We start from the raw sequence: 25136 nt of genomic DNA on the forward strand, positions 1-25136 counted from the left end.
GTACATTGGCTGCTAGGACAGCAGCTAGGGTGCAGAAGAGAATAACGACTATGTAATGTTAGGTTGCATGGAATAGGAGCATCTCCCGAGACCTTAGTGGGTAAGCCCACTTACCTGTGAGCGACCAGAAGCCTTCTGGATGCTACATAGAATGTCTCTGACCTTTTCCATCCCACAGCAACCTGCCTCAACTTTGAGAGTAGCTTTGTTGGGTAAGAACCCATGCTCAACTGCACTAACTGCAGTCTGGAGATGTTAGAAAATATTGTAGAAACTAGCAGAATGTTAGTGGAGACATGAAGGTCATCAACAGGACCACATTCTATACCTGAGCTTGTTCTATTAGGGAGGTGTATACATATAGAGATTATACATATACCCCAAAAACTGGTCTACTAGTGTATCATTACAATAACACTTATAATGATGAAGTACTTATAAGCCAAGAGGCAGAATTAAGGTATTAACTAAAACCATGTAACGGTCAAGGAATACACGGAAATATCACCTACTAGATGATGGATCCCTACCAGTGACCCCTGACATCATAGTAGTCACAACAAGTGATCTGGAAAACAAACATTTTACTTTATGCCCATCATCTAATATAACCCAGGCCTGACCCTGCCTATATCAGTAGGTGGCCCCAGGCCTTCAGGCATAGGAGCAGCAACTCTGTTGTAATTTAACCACTTAAGCCTTGAGGATGGAATAGAACTTGGATTCTCCATTCTCCGATAGGAAACGTATCTAGGGACCACTGTAGAGATTCTGATTTCTGAGATAGCTTGTGCCGTATGCGACAAGTCAATAATATGGAGTATCGCAAAGGGTACCGTGCATCAGTTTTCCCATGAAAGGGATATATCGTCAGTCATAACCCCAGTTAGGGATTATAAACCGGACTTCCCAATTATAAGGAAATATTCATACAAGGAATGGGAAAATATCAGTATATAATATATATATATATATATTATATATATTATATATCATACTATATACGCACACACGTACACACAGACACCTACATAGTTGCATGGGAATTCAGTCTCTTTGAAAAGAAGAGTTAATACTAAGTAGACTTGGCAGACTCCTGCACCAGGAGATTAGCATGCTTATATAGTACTTAGACACTGCATTTTAGTGTCTTATAATATTGTGCACTAGTCCTGAAAGTACTTACCGGGCACTGCCAAGAGCGCCCAAAGAAATTAATAATAGGTCCCCAGAAAAAGGGGGGCTGTAGACATTGACTGACGTGAACAATTATATATTAGATATTGTCCAAGGTCACAATGAGATAGCCCAAGACCTAATTGTTGTGAGGCAGAATGCCTCTTAGAACAGCCTGAGCTGAACCTAGACACCAGGAGTCCCAGGAGCATCTATGTAAGTACATAAATTTACTAACAAGGCAGCCACAGGACATGAATAGGGTCCCTTATAGAAGTGACTCTAGACTATAAAGCCACCTAATCAATAGTATACTGGATCTAGAACCCAGTTGTCAAAGAAATTTTTTTTTTATATTATATATACACACATATACATATACACATTATATATATATATATATATATATATATATATATATATATATATATATACACACATATATACATATACGCACACACATACCATACATTCAATATATAGATATATATATAGCCTTAGGGATAGTGTAAAGCGGAGTTATTATACGTAGCAAACTACCGCATCAGGAGAGTCCTTTCAATCTCAGCATCTTTCCTTATAAATATGCTCGGTATCCGACATAAAACCGATACGAATAGATACTACCCTCACCTTTAGGGTAAGAACAAGAAACTATATATATGTATATACACACACATTATATATATATATATATATATATATATATATATATATATATATATATATATATATATACACACACACATACATACACACCGGTACCTATATGCCAGATTAATAGGTGACGAGCATACTCTAAGTAGAATATGAGCTGACCCAAGGAACGAGGTCACTCCGGACTAGTATATGTTCTAAACCAGAGTTTAGTATAAAATACAAATTACATACACATATACACTGCTACGGCGTAGGGGGGCAAGAAATTTTATTTATTTAGTTTTCAGCGTGCTGTCCCAGACTGGTTTTGATCCTGGGAAACTCCTGTCACTGGTGTACTCGCCTTTTTTGCAAATAACAAACAAGTTAGGTATTTTTAACCCAACCCACTATGAGGCCAGCGAGACAATGTCTAATAAAAAACAGGGCCTCAACCAGTCGCTGGTGAAAACCTCCCAGCTGATCAGTATTCAGAAGTGTATGAGGCAGCGCTAACAAACCTTCACCTGGCACTGTGTGTACGCAGTGCTGCTGATGTAATAGAGGAATGGCAGCGACCCCACATGGGGAGCTTAACTTCCAAGATCAGACGAGATCGGGCGCCATGCGCCTAGTGCTGCCTTCTATATATTGGAGAGTAGGAGCTGTCATCTCTTACAATAGCGCTGCTAACTGTAGTAGCCTGCGCTTATAAAGAGCATGCACGCGCAAAGGCTGGTATCCATCCCCAAGACAGCGGGATGTGGTGGCCCCCACCTATCAGCACTATGCCTTATGACAGCAGAGCCGCTGGCCAGATGCTGTTTTAGGTAGCCGACTGCTCCTAGGACGCCCGAAGTGACACTCGCGAGCAGTCTTGTTGCAATTATGCTTCCGAAATCTTACGATATCGATTCCGCCCCACAGTCCCAAACCAGGAGATCATGATGTGCCATGCACGGCACAAGAACTGTTACATTTTTACTGTGCTGCCCTCTTAGGAGCAGGACTTTACAAAATGCTGGGCCGCACTGTAACTCCCCGCTAAGGCCCTCTTAGTTACGGGAGCAGTGGGATGCCGCGGTCCTCATTAATAGAGACCGATGAGAAGGACCACACTCGGGGGTCGGCATATGTCTGCTAAGCCTATGCCCATGTAGTTGTTACAGCCACAACAGAGCGACTGGCAGCCTGCCTATAGAGACAGCGCTTAGTGCGGGTCGCGAACCCGGATCCCAGGCGGGCTATTTTACGGCACACTCCACTGTGCCGGTCTTATTGGCTGCCCGCCTTACAGACTCCAGAAAGCTTTGAAGCGCTAGCCTCTGCGAACCGGCGTAGTATGAGAGCTCTCTACTGGCTGACATCTTGTGGGCACAGCGCGGCAGAAGAGGGGAGAGCCCGACTCAAATAGCGCCACTATATATAGAGGATGCGTCATTACTCTGGAATGGGCGGCAGGTCACTATGGCCGCCGGTAAACTCCACCCCCGCTAACACGGGTATTTTGCTCCTCTTATTGCTACTGATGCTGCACCTACCAAGACAACGCCAGTGTAGAACCCTGGAGTAGCGGGACGCGGCAGTCTCCCTCCCTGTGTATAGAGGAGGGAGGAGCAGGCATATCAGTAACGCTGCGCATTACTCTGCTGTAGAGGGGCCCGCGCTCCATCCCCTCATTAAACAGGAGGGGGGACCAACAGCCGAGAGCGCTGTAATGAACAGCCGCGCTCCCCAGCGGCTCTGAGCCTAAGCCAGCGCGGTGCTCTTAGACAGCACAAGCCGTCTGACTGTGGGGGGAGGGGCGGGAGACCCGGACTCAGCCGGTTTCAGCTGCGGTGGGCGCCGTCTTCATTTCTCTCCCGAGCGGGGTTGAGTCAGTGTTCCACTATAAATGGCGGGCTGCTGAGTGCGCTTAGCGGCTGTTGTACAGAGCCACCATTAACATAGTGAGCCACTTCTCCAGGATGCTGCTGCAGTGCATAGCACTGAGAGGGAGAGCCCGTACCAGTGGCTCCGCCCCCGCTAGCTCCGGTATTTTAACCGGGAATTATGTCCCCAGGCCCGTCGTGGAAAGATTGGGGGGATAGCGGGGGGAGGTTTTAGCAGCGCCGCTAACAGTGACAGCTAGCGGCATGTCACTGAGCCCAGCTCTAACGTCCACTGCTCCTGCTAATCAGAAGCAGTGGTTAATACTTACAACTGCTGCGGCCGGGATGCTGGGCTGAGGGGGCGGCGAGGAACCCGGACACATGCCGGTGTCAGCAGTGGCGGGTCCTCGCAGGGTCCGATGACTCTCTCTGTGCCCCCTCCTCAGGGTCACCGGACACAGGCTGCAGTAGCCGTGTGGTGCCCTCCCGGCGGCTCCCACGTAGCAGGCAGACTGCCACAGTAAGCAGCCTGCCTGTCCTCAATGCTTGTAAAAACTCTGAAGTAAAATTATATGAAAAGGCTGGAGACAGCCTAATGTGCGACCGGCTCTCTCGGGAACATTCTAAAAACTGGGGCTGTTGGGGCATAGAGGGGGAGGAGCCAGTCACACTTCTAAATTATTTAAAGTGCCAGGCTCTACTCTACCACCATCTATACCCCACTGTCTTGAACTCCAGTGTCCCCTAGTGGATGAAGGAGAAATAATAAAAAAAGGTTGATATTTTGGAGTCGACATGCTAAACATTTTACCCATGTCGATCCAACGGCATGTCGACAAATGTCTGTCGACCTAACAGCCATGTCGACATTCAGAACCTGTTGACATTCTGGTGTCGACCTTCAGAATGTAGACAAGTCATACCACATCGGCTTAAATGACATCCCCAAGGTGCCATGTACCCCACCATGCAATGATTGAGAAAAAAAATATTTTTGTACCCCGACATTAAGAATGAGTGTATAGGTGACAGTTCCCATGCAGGCGATAGCCAATGCCGGACACCAGCTAAATTAGTTTGTACCAAAGCAATAATAGAAAAATCACAACCAAAAAACAGTAGGGTGGTGTAAGAGTTATTTCATCAAGTTGTTGTTGTGAATCAAAATTAAATGACCCATTTACTTTCCAAAATTAAATTAGAATAAAAAAAACAAAAACTATAAAATACACTGTAGATTTATTCCTATAGCCAAATCTTTCTCCATCAAGATGAGGACCTCTCTCGAACTAAGGGTAAGTTACTAAAGATCGATTTCAAATCGATCTAAATCAATATTGTGTTTCTGTGGCTAATTCATACATTTACAGGTTGAGTATCCCATATCCAAATATTCCGAAATACGGAATATTTTTAGCATGACCAAGATAGTGAAAACTTTGATTTTTGATGGTTCAATGCACACAAACTTTGTTTAAGGCACAAAATTATTAAAAATAAAGTATAAATTGACCTATAGGCAGTGTGTATAAGGTGTATATGACACAAATTAATTTCATGTATGTACACAAACTTTGTTTGAGCCACAAAATTATTGAAAATATTGTATAAAATTACCTTCAGGCTGTGTGTATAAGGTGTATATAAATCATAAATGCATTCTGTGTTTAGATTTGGGCCATATACATAAGACATTTTAATATGGTATGCAATTATTCCAAAATACGGAAAATTCCGATATCCAAAATACCCCTGGTCCCAAGCATTTTGGATATGGGAGACTCAACCTGTACTAAAATAACCTGTATTCGTTTTTTTTAAGTGTTAGTAAATGTGTGATTTAGCCCCAGAAACACATTGATTCAAAATCGATTGTAATCGACCTTTAGAAAATTTACCCCCAACTGTCTGACAGCAGCTGTTATGGCTTTAAACTCCCAGCAATACCCAATATCATGTGAAATGACATGATGTTGAAGACCACAACTAGTAACAAATAAAGTGATCAGGCAATGTCTACACACATCCTTAGCCTGTGGAAAGTGTCTGTTAGGTTTCTGATATTGGAGTGAGAAGTGGGACAGAAGTGAGAGAGAAATACGTAGGTTGGACAGGCCGACAGGCAAAAGTAGGAACTAAATGCATGTTATACAGTATTTTTCTTCCTAGATTCCTTTAACCCTATAGGTCAGTGTCTCAGGGAACTCAACAAGTAAAATTAGAGTTATGATAGACTTACCTAGATAACTCCTTTTCTTTGAGGTCCATAGGGTCCACAGGGATACCATGGGGATATTATGGTTGGAAACCTGGCACCAAACAGTTAAAGCTTCAGCTACCACAATAACTAATTTTTTTTCTTCAGGGTCCATAGGGATCCACAGGGATACCAGGAGGAACTCCTAAAGCTGTTCCTCTTGGGTGTGGGATGCTCCTGAGCAGAAAGGAGAACTCGTCGCCCAAAGGAAGCATCCTGAGAGGCAAAAGTATCAAAGGCATAAAACCTAAGAAAGGTGTGGACAGAAGACAACGTGGCTGCCTTACACAACTGTTCAGCGGAGGCACCACAAATAAATGCCCACGATGGCCCTACAGACCGAGTGGAATGTGCTGTCACCGTGCTTGAGACAGGGAGATCAGCCTGTGTGTACACCTGAAAGATAGTCATGCGTAGCCATCTCTCCAGAGTCTGCTTGTTAGCTGGCCATCCTCGTTTGTGAAAACCATATAAAACAAAAAGCATCTGATTTTCTAACAGAATCTGGACGCTCCACAAAAATACGGAGAGCACGAACTACATCCAGGGAGGCTTCACCTACAGAAAGATCTCATATACACGTGGAGGGTAGGTGGAGCAACCCAGATGCACAAAACCTTATTGAAGGACTGCATCTGTGTCGGGGAGGAGCTGCCGGGGGTGCGCCTACTTCCACTAAGCAGCGTTAACCAGCCGGGTACACTGGCCTCGTGGCAGCAGAAGCGTCTGTTGCCGATCCCTGGTATCAGACAATAAGGCCCCAGTGGTGTAGTGAGGACGCGGACAATCCCAGGCCCTGACAGCAGCGACTTCTGGTGCGTCTCTAACACCAGAAGCAAGGACTGCCACGCGCAATTCCCCGTAAGCCGAGGGATCGCTCTACCTGATATCTCCGTGCGTCCGCTTGCAGTCCGGGTCGCAGCATTGCTGCTAGCAAGCTCAGCCGCGACCTGCCAAAATCACCAGCCCAGTTACTGATGTTGCGGCCCGGTGGAGGTAGATTGAGTCACATTATCTGCATCTTAATACAGCCGCTGAATATTGCTGACTCAAACATAAGAAAAATAAATAAAATAAAAAGCTTAGGACTGCCAGAGCAGTCCCCTGTTACAGAGGTGCGTCTTGGTCCTGCCGCACCAAACGAACAACTGAAGTCCTATGGCAAGGGGCGGGGTATATATGGGGAAGGACCGGGGGCATTCTTGGAGCAGAAGCTTTAACACTTTGGTGTCTGGTCTCCAACCATAATATCCCTGGGGATCCCTATGGACCCTGAAGAAGAAAGGATTTTACACCAAATACAATGAAATAATGTTTTTTGGTACTGGGATTTAAGGGTCAATTCTTAAAGTTTCAGGCTCTTTTAGATGTAGCCACTACTCTATAAATAGTTCCCAGCTTTCACTGACCTGTGTGTGTCCTCATGTGTCTCGAAAGCTTGAAGGAATCAGTAGTGGCGAAGCTGCATTGATCACAACTGAAAGGACGATTATCACTATGAATTTGAACATGAAGTACCAGATCAAAGGCCTGGGGACACAAAAGACACAAAAATATAATCTAACCTAGTTAACACAAATAAAATATGACACATCGGGAAATAATAGCCTCTCTCTAGGACCTAGACATGGGTGACCATTACAGATCTTAAAGTTTGTTAAAGGATGTCCTACTAAACAAAGGAAACAAAACATCACAGAGATGACTGTATCCAAGACATAAAGTAAGGTTTCTCTTTCCTTTATACACCGTTACAATGTAGTCTGATTCATAGGTTATTGCAAACTCTGCTGCCCCTACATACCTCTGTGGCCTCATGATCACAAAAAGGACACTTAAACAGGTTTTCTGATTTATGCGATTTTTTGTGCTTGAGGAGCTCCATGCCGGTGGCAAAGGCCTTTTCACAGTCTTTACATCGGTGCAGCTTTACTTCTGTCAGAATGAATTGCATATTAATAATACTAATTTGGCAAAACAGCATCAGAATTATATTGTAAATGGTCTGACGCTTACTAGTCAGATATGTGCTAGTCCTCCAGACTTAACTCTGGAATCTCTCTTTTTATCCAACACACCAGATAAACAGGAGATAACAATGACAGCTGCTAGTCACAAACAGAAAGGAACATGAATCCTGTAAAGACAGACACAGCCCCAGCAAAAGTGTGTAGGCAAAGCCCACATAGAAAATCTGCCCCTCTGTATACTTCACTTAGGAGAGAAAGAGGAGGAGCAGCAGCAGGTGTCTAACAGCTCTGGACGGCTTACCTTGGAAAAGAAATACTTCAATGATGAGAGGCTGGGCTGCCTGGGGTTTACTACCTCTCCCCTAGCATCCCACACTTAATAAGGCTATTATGGACAACTACTGGACAATGCATAATTAGTAGCACCCCCACCTGACCTGCATCCCTAACAATGGAAATAATTTAGTTTCTGGGCAGGCTCCTGTTGTTGGGGGCCGACAGTGATAGAGGGAGCTCACTTAAAAGCTACACACCCAAAGCTGTGGAATCAAATGGCACAGCAGTTGCGTGGGCTCTCCAGGTCACCTCCTGTAGCAGTAGTGACCTGGGCCTCACCAAAGGCAGTCCCTTGTAGGGAGCTGAGAAAAGCAGAAGGCACATCCCACTCCACTCTACTGGGAATGGATATAGAAGCTAGAGGATTATCAGACTGAGGGCCTGATTCAGACCTGCTCGCTAAGATGCATACTCTCGCTGCTGCCGATGGTATGCAGTGTGTATGCATTGTGTGCATGTGCATACCTTAGCGAAAGTTCACAATGCTTTAGCTCGCTGCACATAGACAGCCCAGCAGAGTGAGTGACAGGGGGAAGAAGTTTGTAGGTAGTAACAGGGGCTGGCCATTAAAAACAGGGGAGTGGAGGTGCAAACGAAGGCATGCCTGAGCATCTCAACAGCGTTTTAGAGGTGTGCATAATTATAAGACAGCATCATAGTCCACGACACCTGGCTTGTTTTTACACTGAAGTGCTCGCAGCAGGGTATGATCAACCTCAAGCGCTGTAATCGCATCCGATGTTACCCAATGTACCGATGGTCGCATACACTTCCTGGACATGACGTGCACAAGTGGGCGTCTTAAAACAGGCTGGTGGGTGTCTGCATACACAATGTGATCGCTCTCTAAGAAATACGGGGCGTGCTAATGCATTGCTGTGCAACAGCACTGCCTACACAATTTGCATACACAACGTGCGAGCGGCTCTGAATCAGGCCCTGGAGGTCCAAACTCCTGCCTTCTATACCCCCATAGTCTGTGTCCCCTATATACAAAAAACAGCAAAATGTAGTTACCTTATTATTTTTCTTTGAAGTACTCTACCTTACTAAGAGCTAACTATCTTAGTTAGAGACAGAGAGACAGGCAGAGATCTAGAGAGGGAATATTATATATATATATATATATATATATATATATATATATATATATATATATATATATATATACACACACACACACACACACACACACACATATATATATATATATATATATATATATATATATATATATATATTATATATACATACTTCCTGGATGGTATATATTGTGGCACCCCATGTTCCCATGTCATTGAGACATCCTTCATTAATCCATGGGGAAGTGCAAGCCAAATGCCCCACGGCCTGACAATATAAAGCTATTAAATAACTGACCACATATGTACCGTGCATCCGGAAAGTATTCACAACGCGCCACTTTTTCCCACATTTTGTTATGTTACAGCCTTATTTCAAAACGGAATAAATTTATTTTTTACCTCAAAATTCTACACACAATACCCCATAATGACAAACGTGTAAAAAGTTTATTTTGAGATTTTTGCAAATTTAATAATGAAAAAAAATAAAAAAAACACTAAGAAAATCACATGTAAGTATTCACGGCCTTTGCCATGAAGCTCAAAATTGAGCTCAGGTGCATCTTGTTTCCACTGATCATCCTTGAGATGTTCCTACAGCTTAATTGGAGTCCACCTGTGGTAAATTCAGTTGATTGGACAGGATTTTGAAAGGCATACACCTGTCTATATAAGGTCCCACACTTGGCAGTGCATGTCAGAGCACAAACCAAGCATGAAGTCCAAGGAATTGTCTGTAGACCTCCAAGTCAGGATTGTCTCGAGGCACAAATCTGGGGAAGGGTACAGAAAAATATTTGCAGCTTTGAAGGTCCCAATGAGCACAGTGGTCTCCATCATCCGTAAATGAAAGAAGTTCGGAACCACCAGGACTCGTACTAGAGTTGTCTGTCCGTCTAAACTGAGCGATCGGGGGAGAAGGGCCCTAGTCAGGGAGGTGACCAAAAACCTGATGGTCACTCTGTCAGAGCTACAGCATTCCTCTGTGGAGAGAGGAGAACCTTCCAGAAGGGCAACCATCTTTGCAGCAATCCACCAATCAGGCCTGTATGGTAGAGTGGCCAGACGGAAGCCACTCCTTAGTAAAAAGCACATGGCAGCCCGCCTGGAGTTTGCCAAAATGCACCTGAAGGACTCTCAGACCATGAGAGACAAAGATTGAACTCTTTGGCGTGAATGCCAGGCGTTATGTTTGGAGGAAACCAGTCACCGCTCATCACCAGGCCAATACAGTCCATACAGTGAAGCATGGTGGGGCAGCATCATGCTGTGGGGATGTTTTTCAGTGGCAGGAACTGGGAGACTAGTCAGGATAGGGAGAAAGATGAATGCAGCAATGTACAGAGACATCCTGGATGAAAACCTGCTCCAGAGCGCTCTTGACCTCAGACTGGGGCAACGGTTCATCTTTCAGCAGGACAACAACCCTAAGCACACAGCCAAGATATCAAAGAAGTGGCTTCAGAACAACTCTGTGAATGTCCTTGAGTGGCCCAGCCAGAGCCCAGACTTGAATCCGATTGAACATCTCTGGAGAGATCTGAAAATGGCTGTGCACCGACGCTTCCCATCCAACCTGATGTAGCTTGAGAGGTGCTGCAAAGAGGAATGGGCGAAACTGCCCAAAGATAGGTGTGCCAAGCTTGTGGCATCATATTCAAAAAGACTTGAGGCTGTAATTGCTGCAAAAAGTGCATCAACAAAGTATTGAGCAAAGGCTGTGAATACTTATGTACATGTGATTTTAGGCTTTTTTTTTTTTTTTTTCAGTTAAAATTGAAAAAAATCCCAATAAAACTTTTTACACGTTGTCATTATGGGGTATTGTTTGTAGAATTTTGAGTAGAAAAATTAATTTATTCCATTTTGGAATAAGGCTGTAACATAACAAAATGTGGAAAAAGTGATGCGCTGTGAATACTTTCCGGATGCACTGTATGAACCAAACTTCATCCCACTACTAGAACAAACCAAAATCAGTACTATATTCAGGCGTCCTCTCTAGGCTGCATTGCGGGAATGGAAATGTTAATCCTTATAGAAATATTTTATTTATTAAAAACCATAGCTGCATAACCATGGAGGGGAAGCCCCAAGAATGGCAAGGTATTTATTACTCTTAGCCAAGAAATAAGGTATCTTGCGGGACCTAATCATATTAAATATTTCACTGTTTCCATACTAGATTGAAAGCCCTTGTGGTCTCTCTCAAAGGAACTGCTAAATATAGAACAAAAAACTGTCACCAGACTTCTCTCTATCCCCAACTTACTTTCCACATTAGTCACCACAAAATTCTGGGTCAAAAGTAACAAAACCATCATAATTCTCATTTATCCATCTAAAGAAGACACCCTTGCCGCCTTGAGTTTATGGACCCCATATACTAAGTTTCCATGTTGGGTAGAAGATGACATTATCCTTCAAGGAACAATGTTTAAAAAGGGATTACCCGGTAATCCTAGCTTCTGCTACGACAAAAGTATAATCTCACAAAATGGGACCTTTATAAATATCCACAGATCCAGTATTGGCTCGCATTCAACCCAAAATAGAGCATTACACCCTTATATTAACACCTCATAACCTCAATGTACCTATCCAAACCCTCATATTTAAAAGACAGAAAACTAGAACTCAACTCACCTTTGAGATGTACGAACATAGAAATGCTTGGTAAACTAGTCCACTGCTTCTACTTAGCATCTGATAGACTCCAACAAATGTTTCCGTTTCATCCTGAAGTTATGCTTGTGCCAATGTAGTAGGAAAGGCAACTTATTTAGCAATGCCCTATAAATTGAGCCACTGTGGAGTGAGCTGTACTCTAGTCAATGCTAGCACTCTCTCCCCCATGGCTGACCTCCATCTAACCAGGTACATACAGTACAGAACTTAAATAAATGAATGTGCAATTTAATTATTTAATAAGAAACTTCTATACATATTTTGCTTTAATAAATCAATTATTCTTACCTATCTGTGCTTCTGGGGTGACTAGGTGAATCCGCTTTCCCTTCCTTGCTGTTATTTGGGCTTCAGAAGTGTCTGCTTCATGGAGGTTACACTCAGGGGTCACACTCTTGAAATAGATGACACAATATAGCAATCATGAAGCACGTAATAAATAAAACATGTTAGGCAGGGTATAAAACTCCAACTTATTCTTTCAATGAGGTTGTTTCTAAAGCACTTTTCTTAGCAAAATTGAATGGACGAGTCCTAATAGAAGAAATAGTGCCTGTAAGTGAATATTGTCTCTGCTCTAGACCAAGCCATGCTCTGGGGGGAAATCAGTGCTGGCAGCGATGACTGGAAGGAATGACATACATATTGCAAAATGCCATAATATGATCCGGTATTTATAACATACATGCATTATTGACTGATATCGGCAAAACAGGTAGAACTTCAACATGGATCACAAATGTCTCCTAAAAAACGTACTTAATATTATAATAAATACAGACAGGACACTTACAGTGTTGTCAGTATTATGAAATACTACTGTGACATTGTATAAACGCCCCTGTCCACATACCTGCTCCTCTCCAGTCTGTGTGGGCTCAGTAATGGACGGTCCCATGGATATGATTACAGGGTCAGAGGAGTGAGGTACGACAAGTGGCTGCAAGACATGACCCAGATCCTGCACTTCGTACACTGTAGTGTCCACCTGTTCAGCGCTCTGCACCACTATAGCTTGTACGATGCTGCCATCCTCCGTATGCATGGGGATGCTGTGTAATTCAGTCACTGTGCCAGATTGATCGCCCCCCTCGATCAAAAACAACTGCGTCTCCCCATTTGCAGGTACAATGTTCCAGGCAATTTCATCTTTTTCAGTCTCTGTATCCTGTCCATCCACCTAATAATACATAAAAAAATAAAATAAAAAATCTACGATATACAAGGGGACCTTATATATTATACTACTTTATGACACATTTAGGTTTCTATTTAAAACATGGGATAGGGGACTGTATTATACTCAATGAGCAAGGAAAACCGATGTAGGGGACATCCTGCCTCCTCTCCCTGCACCAAGCCATGTTCATACTTTAACCTGACATCATTTCTGCAATGTGCCTCAGGCTACAGATCTTTCTCCAGACTCATTTTAAAATGTGCCACTACCCATAATCATCAGATATTAGTAAATAATTGCAGTGGTAAAAGCAGTTTGCAAGTCTCACCTTATTGCCCACGGTATTTAGGTTTTGTTTCCCAGATTTAACTCCTACTTGCATCTCAACCTTGTGACTCAGCTGATGCTGCCGGAGGATGTAGCGCTCATGAAATGTTTCGGGGCAGAAGCGACACTTTAGCGGAGTCTCCAAGTAGGTGTGTTGCTTGCGGATGTGAACCTCTGCAAACAATGTTACCAAATAAGGACTTCAAAATAAGCAGGTTACACAACATTCAGATGTAATATAAAAGCTAACAGACTATTTGTGAATGCCATAAGAATACTTTAGTTTCCATACTATCAGGGGTATTCAATATGGGAGCGAAAACATAGTTTTTGCGTTAATATCGGAGCTATGACGTCATTATCGCAGGTTTTACTTTTACACCGTATTCAATTTCAAAGACTTTTCGCAGTTTTGAAAAGTCTTTGATAAAAAACGGGGATAACTTTTCAACATTGAATAGGTGTCGAAAAAAAGTGCAGAATTGGGGTTTAAGGGTGCAGGCTTAAAAAAAATAGCCTGCACCTCTGGGAATGACATTTAAAAAACTGTCAAAAAAAAAAAAAAAAATAGGGACACCCCAAAAAATGAATTTAAAAATTGGGGTGGAAAAAAAAAAAAAAAAAAAGGGAAAAAGTTGTTTAACAATAGGGAAATAGGTTCAGGGCTATTCTGCAAGTATGCGGCAGATGTTTTCTAGAGTAGAATTATAGCGACAGGTGCACAATTGCAGAATTTTTAAAAACTTACTTTAGGGACTTAAAAATATGCTAGTACCCATTTTCATGTACCCCAAATTTGATGAGACCACTTAAGAAAAAAGGAAAAAAGTAACCCAAGTGCTCTTCTGCATCACTTCTTCAATGTCGGGAAAAAACACCTGCTGCGGCTATTTAAATCCCCGACTTTCATTTAAAGGCTAAAACGGGGGTACCCATAGTGATCCCCCATGTTTTTACAACTTTAGGGGGGGTCTTACAATTTTTTTAAGGAAAAATTTGTAACTTTACGCAAATCCAACTTCGGAGCGCCCGATACTTTAACGCAGGTAAAAACTCCGATATGAAACGTTAACTTCGACAGTGAAGTTAACGTTTCATATTGAATACCCCTCTATGACAGAAAATAAAAGGTTTGGCTTGTGCTGACATCTGTTGTGCAGACAAGTACAAGCTTGTGCTCACTGAACAGTCTCAGTGAGTAAACCCTTACACAGGGTAGGTACCATGGCTACAGATCTGGTGGCATCTGTGCTCTGTAATAAGGTCTCTAGTGATATAAACACAAACACAATTATCTATGACTGTGCACCTTTCTAAAAAGGGGATTCTAAAAGATTTCCAATACTACAATTTGGCACTGGAAAATAGATGCCCAGTACAATTAAAAACAGAAAAAAGTGGCAAACCCACAAAAGCATGTATTTAAATATTTTAGTGTCTAGTAGGGATGTGCAGGCTCGGATAGGTTCGAGTTTGCACGTGGAGTTCGGATTTTTCCCTCCAAAAAAACGGAACTCAGAAAGAGGCAAAACGTCATCTTACATGGACGAACATCATCATTCCTGGACTTTTGTCCAGGAATGATGATGTTCGTCCATGTAAGATGACGTTTTGCCTCGTTCTGAGTTCCGTTTTTTTGGAGGGAAAAATCCGAACTCCACGTGCAAACTCGAACCTATCCGAGCCTGCACATCCCTAGTGTCTAGGCCCCTGAACTTGTGGACAGCCACATGCGTATATAGGTAAGCATTTGATTTATAGCATTGAGTTGGGGAGTTGAGGGGCTACCATGCCCAAAATACTCAAATTGGTTATAAAAGCCTTCACGCTTAAGGATCTGGACTTTAAAGCTAGCTCTATTAGGCCTTTACAAAGATGGTCCAGCTGTGACTTGATGACTGGTACAGATAGTCTCTGGGACACAGAGACTATTTACAGCCTTTACTTTACATTTTCACCACTGTTCTATAATTTTACTTCACCGATTTTAATAGAGTTGTTTATTAACAAATACCAATTAAAAGGTTAAGTTTCAGAATAATTTTGTGCCCATGCAAATATTCGTGTGCATTCCAATACAAGGACCACTGTTTCTCTGTTTGTGAAGACTGTTGCTATACAAGTCCTGGAGTAGCAGCCCAAACCAATACCCATAAATTATCTACATTTTGAAAGAGGAACATATGTAAAAAATATGAGATATGGTAAGAACTTACCCTTGTTATCTCTATTTCTACGAAGTCCATAGGGTTCCACAGGATACCTTGGGTATAGGTGTGACGTCAGTCGCAGGGCACCAAAGAGTTAAGCTTTCAGCCTCCCAGGATGCACTAGGTCCCCCTCCTATACCCCGCCCCCGAGCCAAGGCACCTCAGTTAGTTACCAAGCCATAGGCCGGAGGAGGAGAAGGAAGAGAGAGAACAAAGATCTGGACACATACAAGAATCACATTCTCACCAGAGGGAGACGGAAAACCGGTGACCAGAGCAAAGCCCATCTGCAGCACAGGTGCGACAGGGCGGGAGTCCTGTGGAACCCTATGGACTTCGTAGAAATAGAGATAACAAGGGTAAGTTCTTACCATATCTCATATTTTCTACTTCAGGGTCCATAGGGTATCCACAGGATACCTTGGGGATGTCCCAAAGCAGTATCCTTTAAGGGTGGGGACGCTCCTGTGCAGAAAGGAGAATCCGCCGCCCGAAGGAAGCATCCTGAGAGGCGAAGGTGTCAAACCTGTAATACCTCACGAAGGTATGGACAGAAGACCACGTAGCAGCCTTGCAGATCTGAACTGCCGAGGCACCACGTCGAGCTGCCCACGAAGGACCCACAGACCTAGTGGAATGAGCCTTCAGAGAAGGAGGGACCGGTAGGCCTTCATGAAGATAAGCTTCAGAAATAGCCATACGGATCCAGGCTGCCAAAGTTTGCTTTGAAGCAGGCCAACCCTTTTTACGGAAGCCAAAGAGGACAAACAAAGCGTCCGACTTCCTAAACGAAGAAGTGCGGTCAACATAAGTCCTTAAGGCCCGCACAACATCCAAAGAGGCCTCACCCACGGAAAGACCCGGTGAGTTAAAGGCCGGAACAACTATTTCCTCGTTAATATGAAACTGGGAAACAACTTTGGGAAGAAACTCGGGCCGAGTGCGGAGCACTGCCCTGTTCCCATAAAAAAACAAGAAAGGGGGTCTACAAGAAAGAGCCCCTAACTCAGAAACACGTCTGGCCGAAGCAATGGCCAGAAGGAAAACAGTCTAAGCTGTTAGCCATTTAAGATCCACTGAGCCCAGTGGTTCAAACGGCGGTCCTTGGAGAGCCCTCAGGACCACAGCCAAATCCCAAGGCGCCACAGGTGGAACAAAGGGCGGCTGAATGCGGAGAACACCCTGCATAAAGGTGCGCACATCCGGGATTGTAGCAATCCTACGGTGAAACCAGACAGATAGGGCCGAAACCTGTACCTTCAAAGAAGCAAGGCGAAGCCCATGATCTAGTCCCGCTTGCAGGAAGGCGAGAATCCGAGACAGACGAAACTCCCGCGGTGCATAACCTCTCGGTCGACACCACTGGAAGAACGTATGCCACACGCGATGGTATATCCTCGCGGAAGACGGTTTCCGAGCTCGTAACATGGTACGCACCACAGAGCTGGAAAACCCCCGGGACCTCAGCATGGCCGTCTCAACAGCCACGCCGTCAAAGACAGCCGAGTTAGGTCCGGGTGAAGGCAAGGACCCTGAGACAGAAGGTCCGGTCGTAGCGGCAACCGCAGAGGAATGTCCACGGACAGACCCTGAAGGTCTGAGAACCAGTGCCGTCTGGGCCACGCGGGAGCTATCAACAGGAGCGTCCCTCCTTCCTGTTTGAATTTCCGGATTACCCGTGGAAGAAGGGAGACCGGAGGGAACAGGTATGCGAACCGGAACGTCCACCGGACGGACAGAGCATCCACCAGAGACGCCCCTTCGTCTCTTGTGCGAGACCCGTACACCGGCAACTTGTTGTTGTGCCGGGACGCCATGAGGTCGATTTCTGGAAGACCCCACCTGTCCACCAGTAGTTGAAAAACGTCCGGGTGCAGGGACCATTCCCCCGGATGAACGTCCTGGCGACTTAGAAAGTCCGCCTCCCAATTGAGCACTCCCGGGATGAAGACCGCTGATATGGCCGGAAGATTGCGCTCCGCCCAAACCAGGATCCGAGAGACCTCTACGAGAGCCGCCCGACTGCGAGTTTCTCCTTGCCTGTTTATGTAGGCCACGGTGGTAGCGTTGTCCGACTGGACCTGCACCGGGCGACCCTGGAGAAACCGCTGTGCCTGCTGGAGAGCATTGAAGACCGCACGGAGTTCCAAGATATTTATTGGAAGCTCCGCTTCTGTCGGCGTCCACCTGCCCTGGAACAAGTGTGGACCCGAAACTGCTCCCCAGCCCCGAAGACTGGCGTCCGTTGTCAACAGGACCCAATTTGGAACCCAGAACGGACGTCCCTTGTTGAGGTGGGTCGTCTGTAACCACCACGTAAGGGACAGGCGAACCTCCTGGGTGAGCACAATCGTCTGGGACTTCAGAGACTGAGTCAGCCCGTTCCACTTGGACAGGGTCAGGTGCTGCAGAGGTCTGGAGTGAAACTGGGCGTATTCCACCATGTCGAACACCGACACCATGGAGCCCAGTAACCTCATCGCCGAGTGTAAGGACACCCGGCGGCTGTGCAGACAACTGCGCACCCTTGACTGTAAAGCAGAGATCTTGTCCTCCGTCACGAAGATCCTTTGCTGTCCCGAGTCCAATAAGGCTCCAAGATGCAGAATCCTCCGAGACGGGATTAGAGTGGACTTCTGCCAGTTGATTAGCCAGCCGTGCCGTTGCAGCAGTGCAATGGTCAGGTCCAAGTGGCGTAACAGGAGCTCTGGAGATCCTGCCACCAATAACAGGTCGTCCAAATACGGCAACATGCGGACTCCCTGCAGCCGCAGAGAAGCCGCCATGACCGCCATCACCTTGGTGAAAACACGTGGTGCTGTTGCCAGGGCAAAAGGTAACGCCCGAAACTGGAAGTGGTCGCTGCTGATTGCAAACCTGAGGAACTGTTGATGGCGCCAAAGAATAGGGACATGCAGGTAAGCGTCCTGTATGTCCAATGACACCAAGTAGTCCCCAGGTTCCAGCGCCAGAATGATGGACCGTAGGGTCTCCATCCGAAACTTCGGGACCCGCAAAGACTTGTTGAGTGCTTTGAGGTTGAGAATCGGACAATATGACCCATTGGGTTTCTGTACCAAAAATAGATTTGAATAGAAACCCTGGCCCCTCTGGGAGAATGGAACCGCCACTATAACTCCAGCCTGGAGCATAGTGTGCAATACCTTCCGCAGCTCCGTAGCCTTGTTCCGGTCTGATGGGAGACCCGTGGTGAAGAAGCGAGCCGGGGGTCTGTGCCGGAAGGAGAGGGCGTATCCGTGGGAAACCACCTCCAGAACCCAAGTGTCTGTCGTAGTAGTCGACCAACACTGGGCGAACTGTAGCAGGCGGCCTCCCACCCTGGGATCCCCCAAAGGGAGGCCCGGACAGTCAGGCCGCAGGCTTGTCATCTGGCTTGGGGGCCGGACGTCTGGTACTCCATGCCTGCTTCCGGGGCTTGACCGATTTCTTAGGGCCAGCCTGTCGAGGAAACGACTGTGGTTTGGGCCTGCCCTGGGCCCTAGATGACCGAAAGGACGATGGTCCCGAACCAGAAGGAGCAGCGGCCGACGGGAGACAGGCAGATTTGGCTGCCGCCAGCGTGGCCACAATCTTATCCAGATCCGGACCGAAGAGAACTTCTCCGGTAAACGGCAACGCTTCCAGACCTTTCTTGGAATCTGCGTCCGCCTTCCAGGATCGCAGCCACAAGGTGCGACGAGCAGCTACCGCTGCTGAAGAAATTCTAGACACCAGAGTACTAATGTCTAGAGCCGCCTCGTTGATGTAGGTGGCCGAATCACGGAGATTGCCAATCAACTCCGCCTGATCGGCCGGACAGTCGGATTCAAAAGAAGCCTCTAATGAATCCGCCCAGCGCTCCATCGCTCTGGCAACCCAGCAAATGGCCATAGCCGGCCGTGCTGCCCCCCCTGCAAGGGAATAAGCGGACTTCAGGCAGATTTCTACCTTGCGGTCCGTAGCATCCTTAAGGGAGGACATGGATGGCATCGGCAATGTGGCACTACGGACAAGACGGGTCACGTGAGAATCCACCTGTGGAGGGGATTCCCACTTCGCAAAATAATTATCCGCGAACGGATAAGCCACCGCCAGGCGTCTCTGCGGCTGGTATCTTTTGCCAGGTTGTTTCCACGCCTCCTCTAAATGGTCCCTAACTGACCCGAAAGAGGAAAGACTGTGGCATCGCCCTTCACATCTTTGAAAAAGGCATACTTAGATTTAGCCGCTGGGGGAACTTCGTCCTCAATCACCAAGGCTGTGCGGACCGCCCGAATAAGTCCAGGAATATATACTTTGGACTTAGCATCAGCGTCCTTAGTATGGAGAGGTTCCTGATCGTAAGGATCTAGAATCTCCCCATCATCAGACGTCCCTTCGTCATCCTCATAAGGAGCGGACAGAGACGCCACCGGCCTTTTATGAGACCGCATCACAGACTCCCCTTGCAACACATCCGACAAGTGCTGTACAGAACTCGTCAGGGAGTTAACCCACGCTGGCTCCTGAGAACCCGGGAGCGGGGAAATAGGGAGACTGTGAGGTACCACCAATTGTCGTGGGAACCCCTGCATGGGTGACGACACCACAGACTGCTGGGACAAACCCATCGGAGTAAACGCGGGCTGCGGAGCTAACTGGCCCACTAAAGCTGTTAACGCCTGAGCGAAACAAGCCCAGGGCGGCTCCTGTACCGGTGCTGTAACCGTAATAGGCCGCGCCATGGACAAACACTGCCGGCAAAGGCCCTCCGCGCTACCCTCCCCCTCCGCTAACGGTACTTTGCACGTGGTACACTGTAGCCGGAGGGGAAAATCACTTTCAGACATGATGGCACCACGTATGTGACCTCTCTCACCAATTAAGTATTAAATAGGCGAGAGACCACCCTGCAGCACCGCACCGCAAGGGCTTTAGCAGAAAGAACAGGGACAGTAATAAAGCTGACAGTTTAGAGAAGAAAAGATTACAGGCAGCAGCGCTAGCACAGTCACATACAATGCAGAAAAATAACAATTCCTGCACTAACAGCGCTGATCACTCAACTACACAGACACAGGGCCTGGTAGGACACAGCGCTGCATACACAGACCTGACCACAGCGGAGGAGAGGTATGCGGGGGGACCCAGACCACGATGCTTCCTTCCAGCGCTTCCAGCAGCGTTCACCATGCGTTCTGGAGAAGATGGCCGCCGAGGAGCAGAGAGGAGGCTGGCCTGGGGGAGGAGCGCTGCCACAGGACCAGTCGGCAGCATGCAGAGAGGGCTGTGTGCAGCGGGGGAGGCGCCGGCTGTGAGACAGGGAAGGCGCGCTCCCCTGGCATGCATTTAACCCCTGGGACGCCGCAGCGCTACCGCTCTGCTGCGGTCCGCTGTCCCAGGGGGTAGTGGAAGCGCAGGTTGGTCGCCTGGCTCCACGCTGCAGCCAGTCCCCAGGGAGCCCCCTGCCTGGGGACTTAGGACCATGTGATCAGCGGGGACCCACCGCGGGACCCCGCTGCTTACCTCTGTCCCCCTTGAATCAGGCCATGGTCCGGAGCATCTGGGGTCACCGCTAGCTGTGACCCCAGACGCCCACCAGCATCCCCGGATCAGTACCGGCGTTCTGGTACCGGCGGGGTGTAGGGAAGACAGCATGGACGTCAGGACTGACTGTCCATGCTGTTCATCCAGTTGTGCAGCCACAGCTGCATGAAGAATAAGCTTCAGGGGCTCTTCTAGCCCCCACTCCAACAGGTGCACCCGACTCCGGCCGGGCACCAAACTAAACTGAGGTGCCTTGGCTCGGGGGCGGGGTATAGGAGGGGGACCTAGTGCATCCTGGGAGGCTGAAAGCTTAACTCTTTGGTGCCCTGCGACTGACGTCACACCTATACCCAAGGTATCCTGTGGATACCCTATGGACCCTGAAGTAGAAACATGGGGTATACTGCATAGGTATTTGCTAATATTTCCGCTTTGGTGCGACATTCTAGTTTTGTTTTTGTAATATACCGAAAGCTGTAATAATTTTATTAAGTGAAAGCACACTTGGACCATGGCTATAGTATTTTATATAATAGGAAATATTTCACAAAGCATGTCATCTTTTAAAATATAAGTTTATAGTATTACATCTCAAAATGCAGAGCAGTGCTAGGTTTCTTACCATCTTCTAATTAGAGATCTTCCTCTAAATACAGAACCCATCACTTCAGGTACGTTGCATTAAAAGCCAAATGCTCCACAAAAAATACTTACGTACGTCATTCTTCCCAAACAGGGAAGCATTACATATAGGGCAATGTTCCTTTTGCAAGTTCTCTGTATGTTTCCTCAAAATGTGCATTTTCATACTGGTGTTCTGTGTGAACTTGGCCTGACATAGTTTACATGAGTAGGGCTTCTCACCTACAATACAAAGTAACATTTATTTAATTCATAAAGAATACTAGAAGAGTCATCTTAATCCAAGAGGAAGAACTGTATAACATAAGTATGTAAATACATACATACTGTACATACATCAGCAATAAAGTATAAACCACTGACAGGTGAGGTGAATAACATGAATTATCTTACAAGGACACCTGTCAAGAGGTGGGATACCTTAGGCAGCAAGTGAACAATCAGATCTTCAATTTGAGATGTCGGAAGCAGGAGAAGCGGGCAAGCCTAAGGATCTGAGCGACTTTGACTAGGACCAAACTGTGATGACTAGGTCAGAGCATCTCCAAAACGGCAGGTCTTGTAGGGCTTTACCAGTATGCAGTGGTTAGTACCTGCCAAAAGTGATCCAAGGAAGGACTACCGGTGAATCAGTGACCTGTTCATGGGCACCCAAGGCTCATTGATGTGTGTGGGGACTGAAGGCTAGCCAGTCTGGTCTGATCCCACAGAAGAGCTACTGTAGCACAAATTGCTAATAAAGTTAATGCTGGCTATGATAGAAAAATGTCAGAACACACAGTGCATCGCAGCTTGCTGTGTATGGGGCTACGTAGACGCAGACTGGTCAGAGTGCTAATTCCTGTCCACTGCCGAAAGCATCTACAATGGGCATGTGAGCGTCAAAACTGGACCATAGAGCAATGGAAGAAGGTGGCCTGGTCTGATGAATCACGTTTTCTTTTACATCATGTGGATGGCTGTGTGTGCATCGTTTACCAGTAAAAAGATTGCACCAGTATGCATATGGCAGAGTTATCCAAACGCAGTCCTCAAGGCACCCCAACAATTCAGGTTTTAGAGATAGCCATGGTTGAACACAGGTGGTTAAATCAAATTGACTGCACTATGGTAAGAAGACTAGCTGACGGAGGCAGTATGATGTTCTGCTTGGAAACCTTGGGTCCTAGCATTCATGTGGAGGTAATTTTGACACATACCACTTAGCTTAAACATTGTTTCAGACCAAGAAGATCCCTTCATGGCAACAGCTTTCCCTGATGGCAGGGGCTTCTTTCAGCAGAATAATGCGCCCAGCCACACTGCAAACATTGTTCAGGATATCCCCAGATCTCAATCTGACTGAGCACTTGTAAAAGGTGCTGAAAAAAAACAAGTCTAAGCCATAGAGACCACACCTCGCAACTTACAGGACTCAAAGGATCTGCTACTACACCCTTAGAAGTCTTGTGGATTGTGGAATCCATACCTTGACAGGTCAGAGCTATTTTCGCGACATGAGGGAGACCTACACAATATTAGGCAGGTAGTTTTAAAGTTATGGCTGATGGATGTATTTACAAGCTTTCATGAAGTAGCCTGCAGCTATCAGTGTCTCTATTTTTAATAATGATGTGCAGTCATCTTCAGACCAATGATAATACCAGTAGTCCTATGAGGGTTTTACTCTACATAATAAAGTATCCATGACCTTCCACATCTACAAACCCATAACATTTTACACATACCCGTGTGTGTTCTCATGTGTCTTCTCAACTTGAAGGTATCAGTAGTGGCAAAAGAACACAGGCTGCAATTATATGGTCGCTCCCCAGTGTGGGAACGAATGTGCACTTTCATCCTATTTGCCTAAGAGACATTACAAACGAGAGATAATTAGCATTAATGAATGAAACAGATCAATTAGAAAACACTTTATGCTATGCAGTTAGAAATTCTTAAATATCCTAGTAATAAAGAGACATCATAGATGGTTAATCCCGATGATTTATTTGAATATAGAGCAGAAAAGTTTGAACATTCATTCACATATAGCACTTGGGCATAAACGTGTCAGGTCACCAACAATATGATCCCAAGTGGCGCTAGTGAGTGAAAATGTGAAAAAAAATAATAAAAAAAAAATTATATATATATATATATATATATATATATATATATATATATATATATATACACACACACAGTATATCAAATAAATATCTCTCAGAAACATACATAGATACCTACTAGGCAAAGTTAAAAGGATGTCAGGCGAAAAAAAAATAACACGATTTCAAATCTATTATGCACATACCTCCACACTTGCATAATCGCAGTAGCAACACCGAAAGGGTTTCTCAAATGTATGTGTGGATCTCGTGTGGCGCAGGAGATCTGCTGCTGTCCCATATGCCAAGCCACACTCTTTGCACTTGTGAGGCCGAATCCCTGCAATGCATATAATGTTGTATTGTTAACTACTTTCAGACCAAAGACTTAAAATAGTAGACACATCATGGCAAGCACAAAATGGTGCAGTCAGTTATGAGTGACAGCAGGGGTATGCAATGGGTGCCCGCAATTTGTCCCATTGAGATCTCAGACTCCAAGCGATGGAGGGCTCCCTCATTTATATATGTACGATAGCCGCTGCAAGCTGTATTCTCTATACTGTATAAACAGGGAATGCTAGTTCCAATTGTTGCAACATTTGTTAAGCCGGCCAACTGCACGCAAGTCTTCCTCTTCTGGTCAGCTCTGCTCTATAGGTGGGTACACATGGTACGATGTAGGTAACAATACGATTTTGTTAACCACTTCCCTTGAACTCTCCCCGGCAGCTCCAGTGCGCGATGTGCAGCAAAAGCTGCACGATGTACACAAGATCTATCGTGCACGATCTAATGATTTGCATATTTATTACATTTTGTGCGATAGCCGACAGATGCATGCACGGATCAGCGAGATCCGTCCATTCATCTGTGTAAAAATGAAAACTTGTGTAAAATAATAATAATAAAAAAAATTAATTGGTATTTCAAATGGTGAGAGCAGCGAAAGGAACCTCACGGTTCCCACCATTGACTTTAATGGTGGGAACCCTCAAATTGAACGCTCAGCACCGGGATTTCTATAGTGATGGTACTAATGTCCGCTGGTCCAGAATTTTTTTTTTTTTATTTTGCAAAGATGATGGATGCCTACATGGACAGAAAAGGACGTGATCCACGCATGGGAGGAGGAGAGT

At 45.6% G+C, this 25136-nt stretch overlaps 1 protein-coding gene and 1 non-coding gene across 3 annotated transcripts in view; both read right to left on the reverse strand.

Annotated features, from left to right (window-relative positions):
* Positions 1-25136, reverse strand: part of LOC148524127 (uncharacterized) — a 53536-nt gene that overhangs the window by 17096 nt on the left and 11304 nt on the right. For both annotated transcript variants that reach the window (XM_088472140.1, XM_088472139.1), the window contains exons 5-12: positions 24204-24337; positions 23635-23755; positions 21980-22129; positions 13531-13703; positions 12876-13202; positions 12311-12416; positions 7748-7878; positions 7353-7473 (exon numbers count right to left, since the gene is read on the reverse strand). In XM_088472140.1, the coding sequence (XP_088328266.1) occupies positions 7353-7473; positions 7748-7878; positions 12311-12416; positions 12876-13202; positions 13531-13703; positions 21980-22129; positions 23635-23755; positions 24204-24337 (1263 nt within the window). The remainder of the gene's footprint in view (positions 1-7352; positions 7474-7747; positions 7879-12310; positions 12417-12875; positions 13203-13530; positions 13704-21979; positions 22130-23634; positions 23756-24203; positions 24338-25136) is intronic.
* LOC148524128 (U11 spliceosomal RNA) lies at positions 2661-2791 on the reverse strand. Its single transcript, XR_015878389.1, has one exon. It is a non-coding gene; the product is annotated as a U11 spliceosomal RNA (small nuclear RNA).

This window comes from Taudactylus pleione, unplaced genomic scaffold (assembly GCF_031769625.1).
Source record: "Taudactylus pleione unplaced genomic scaffold, aTauple2 ptg000121l, whole genome shotgun sequence".
NCBI classification, from domain to species: Eukaryota; Metazoa; Chordata; class Amphibia; order Anura; family Myobatrachidae; genus Taudactylus; species Taudactylus pleione.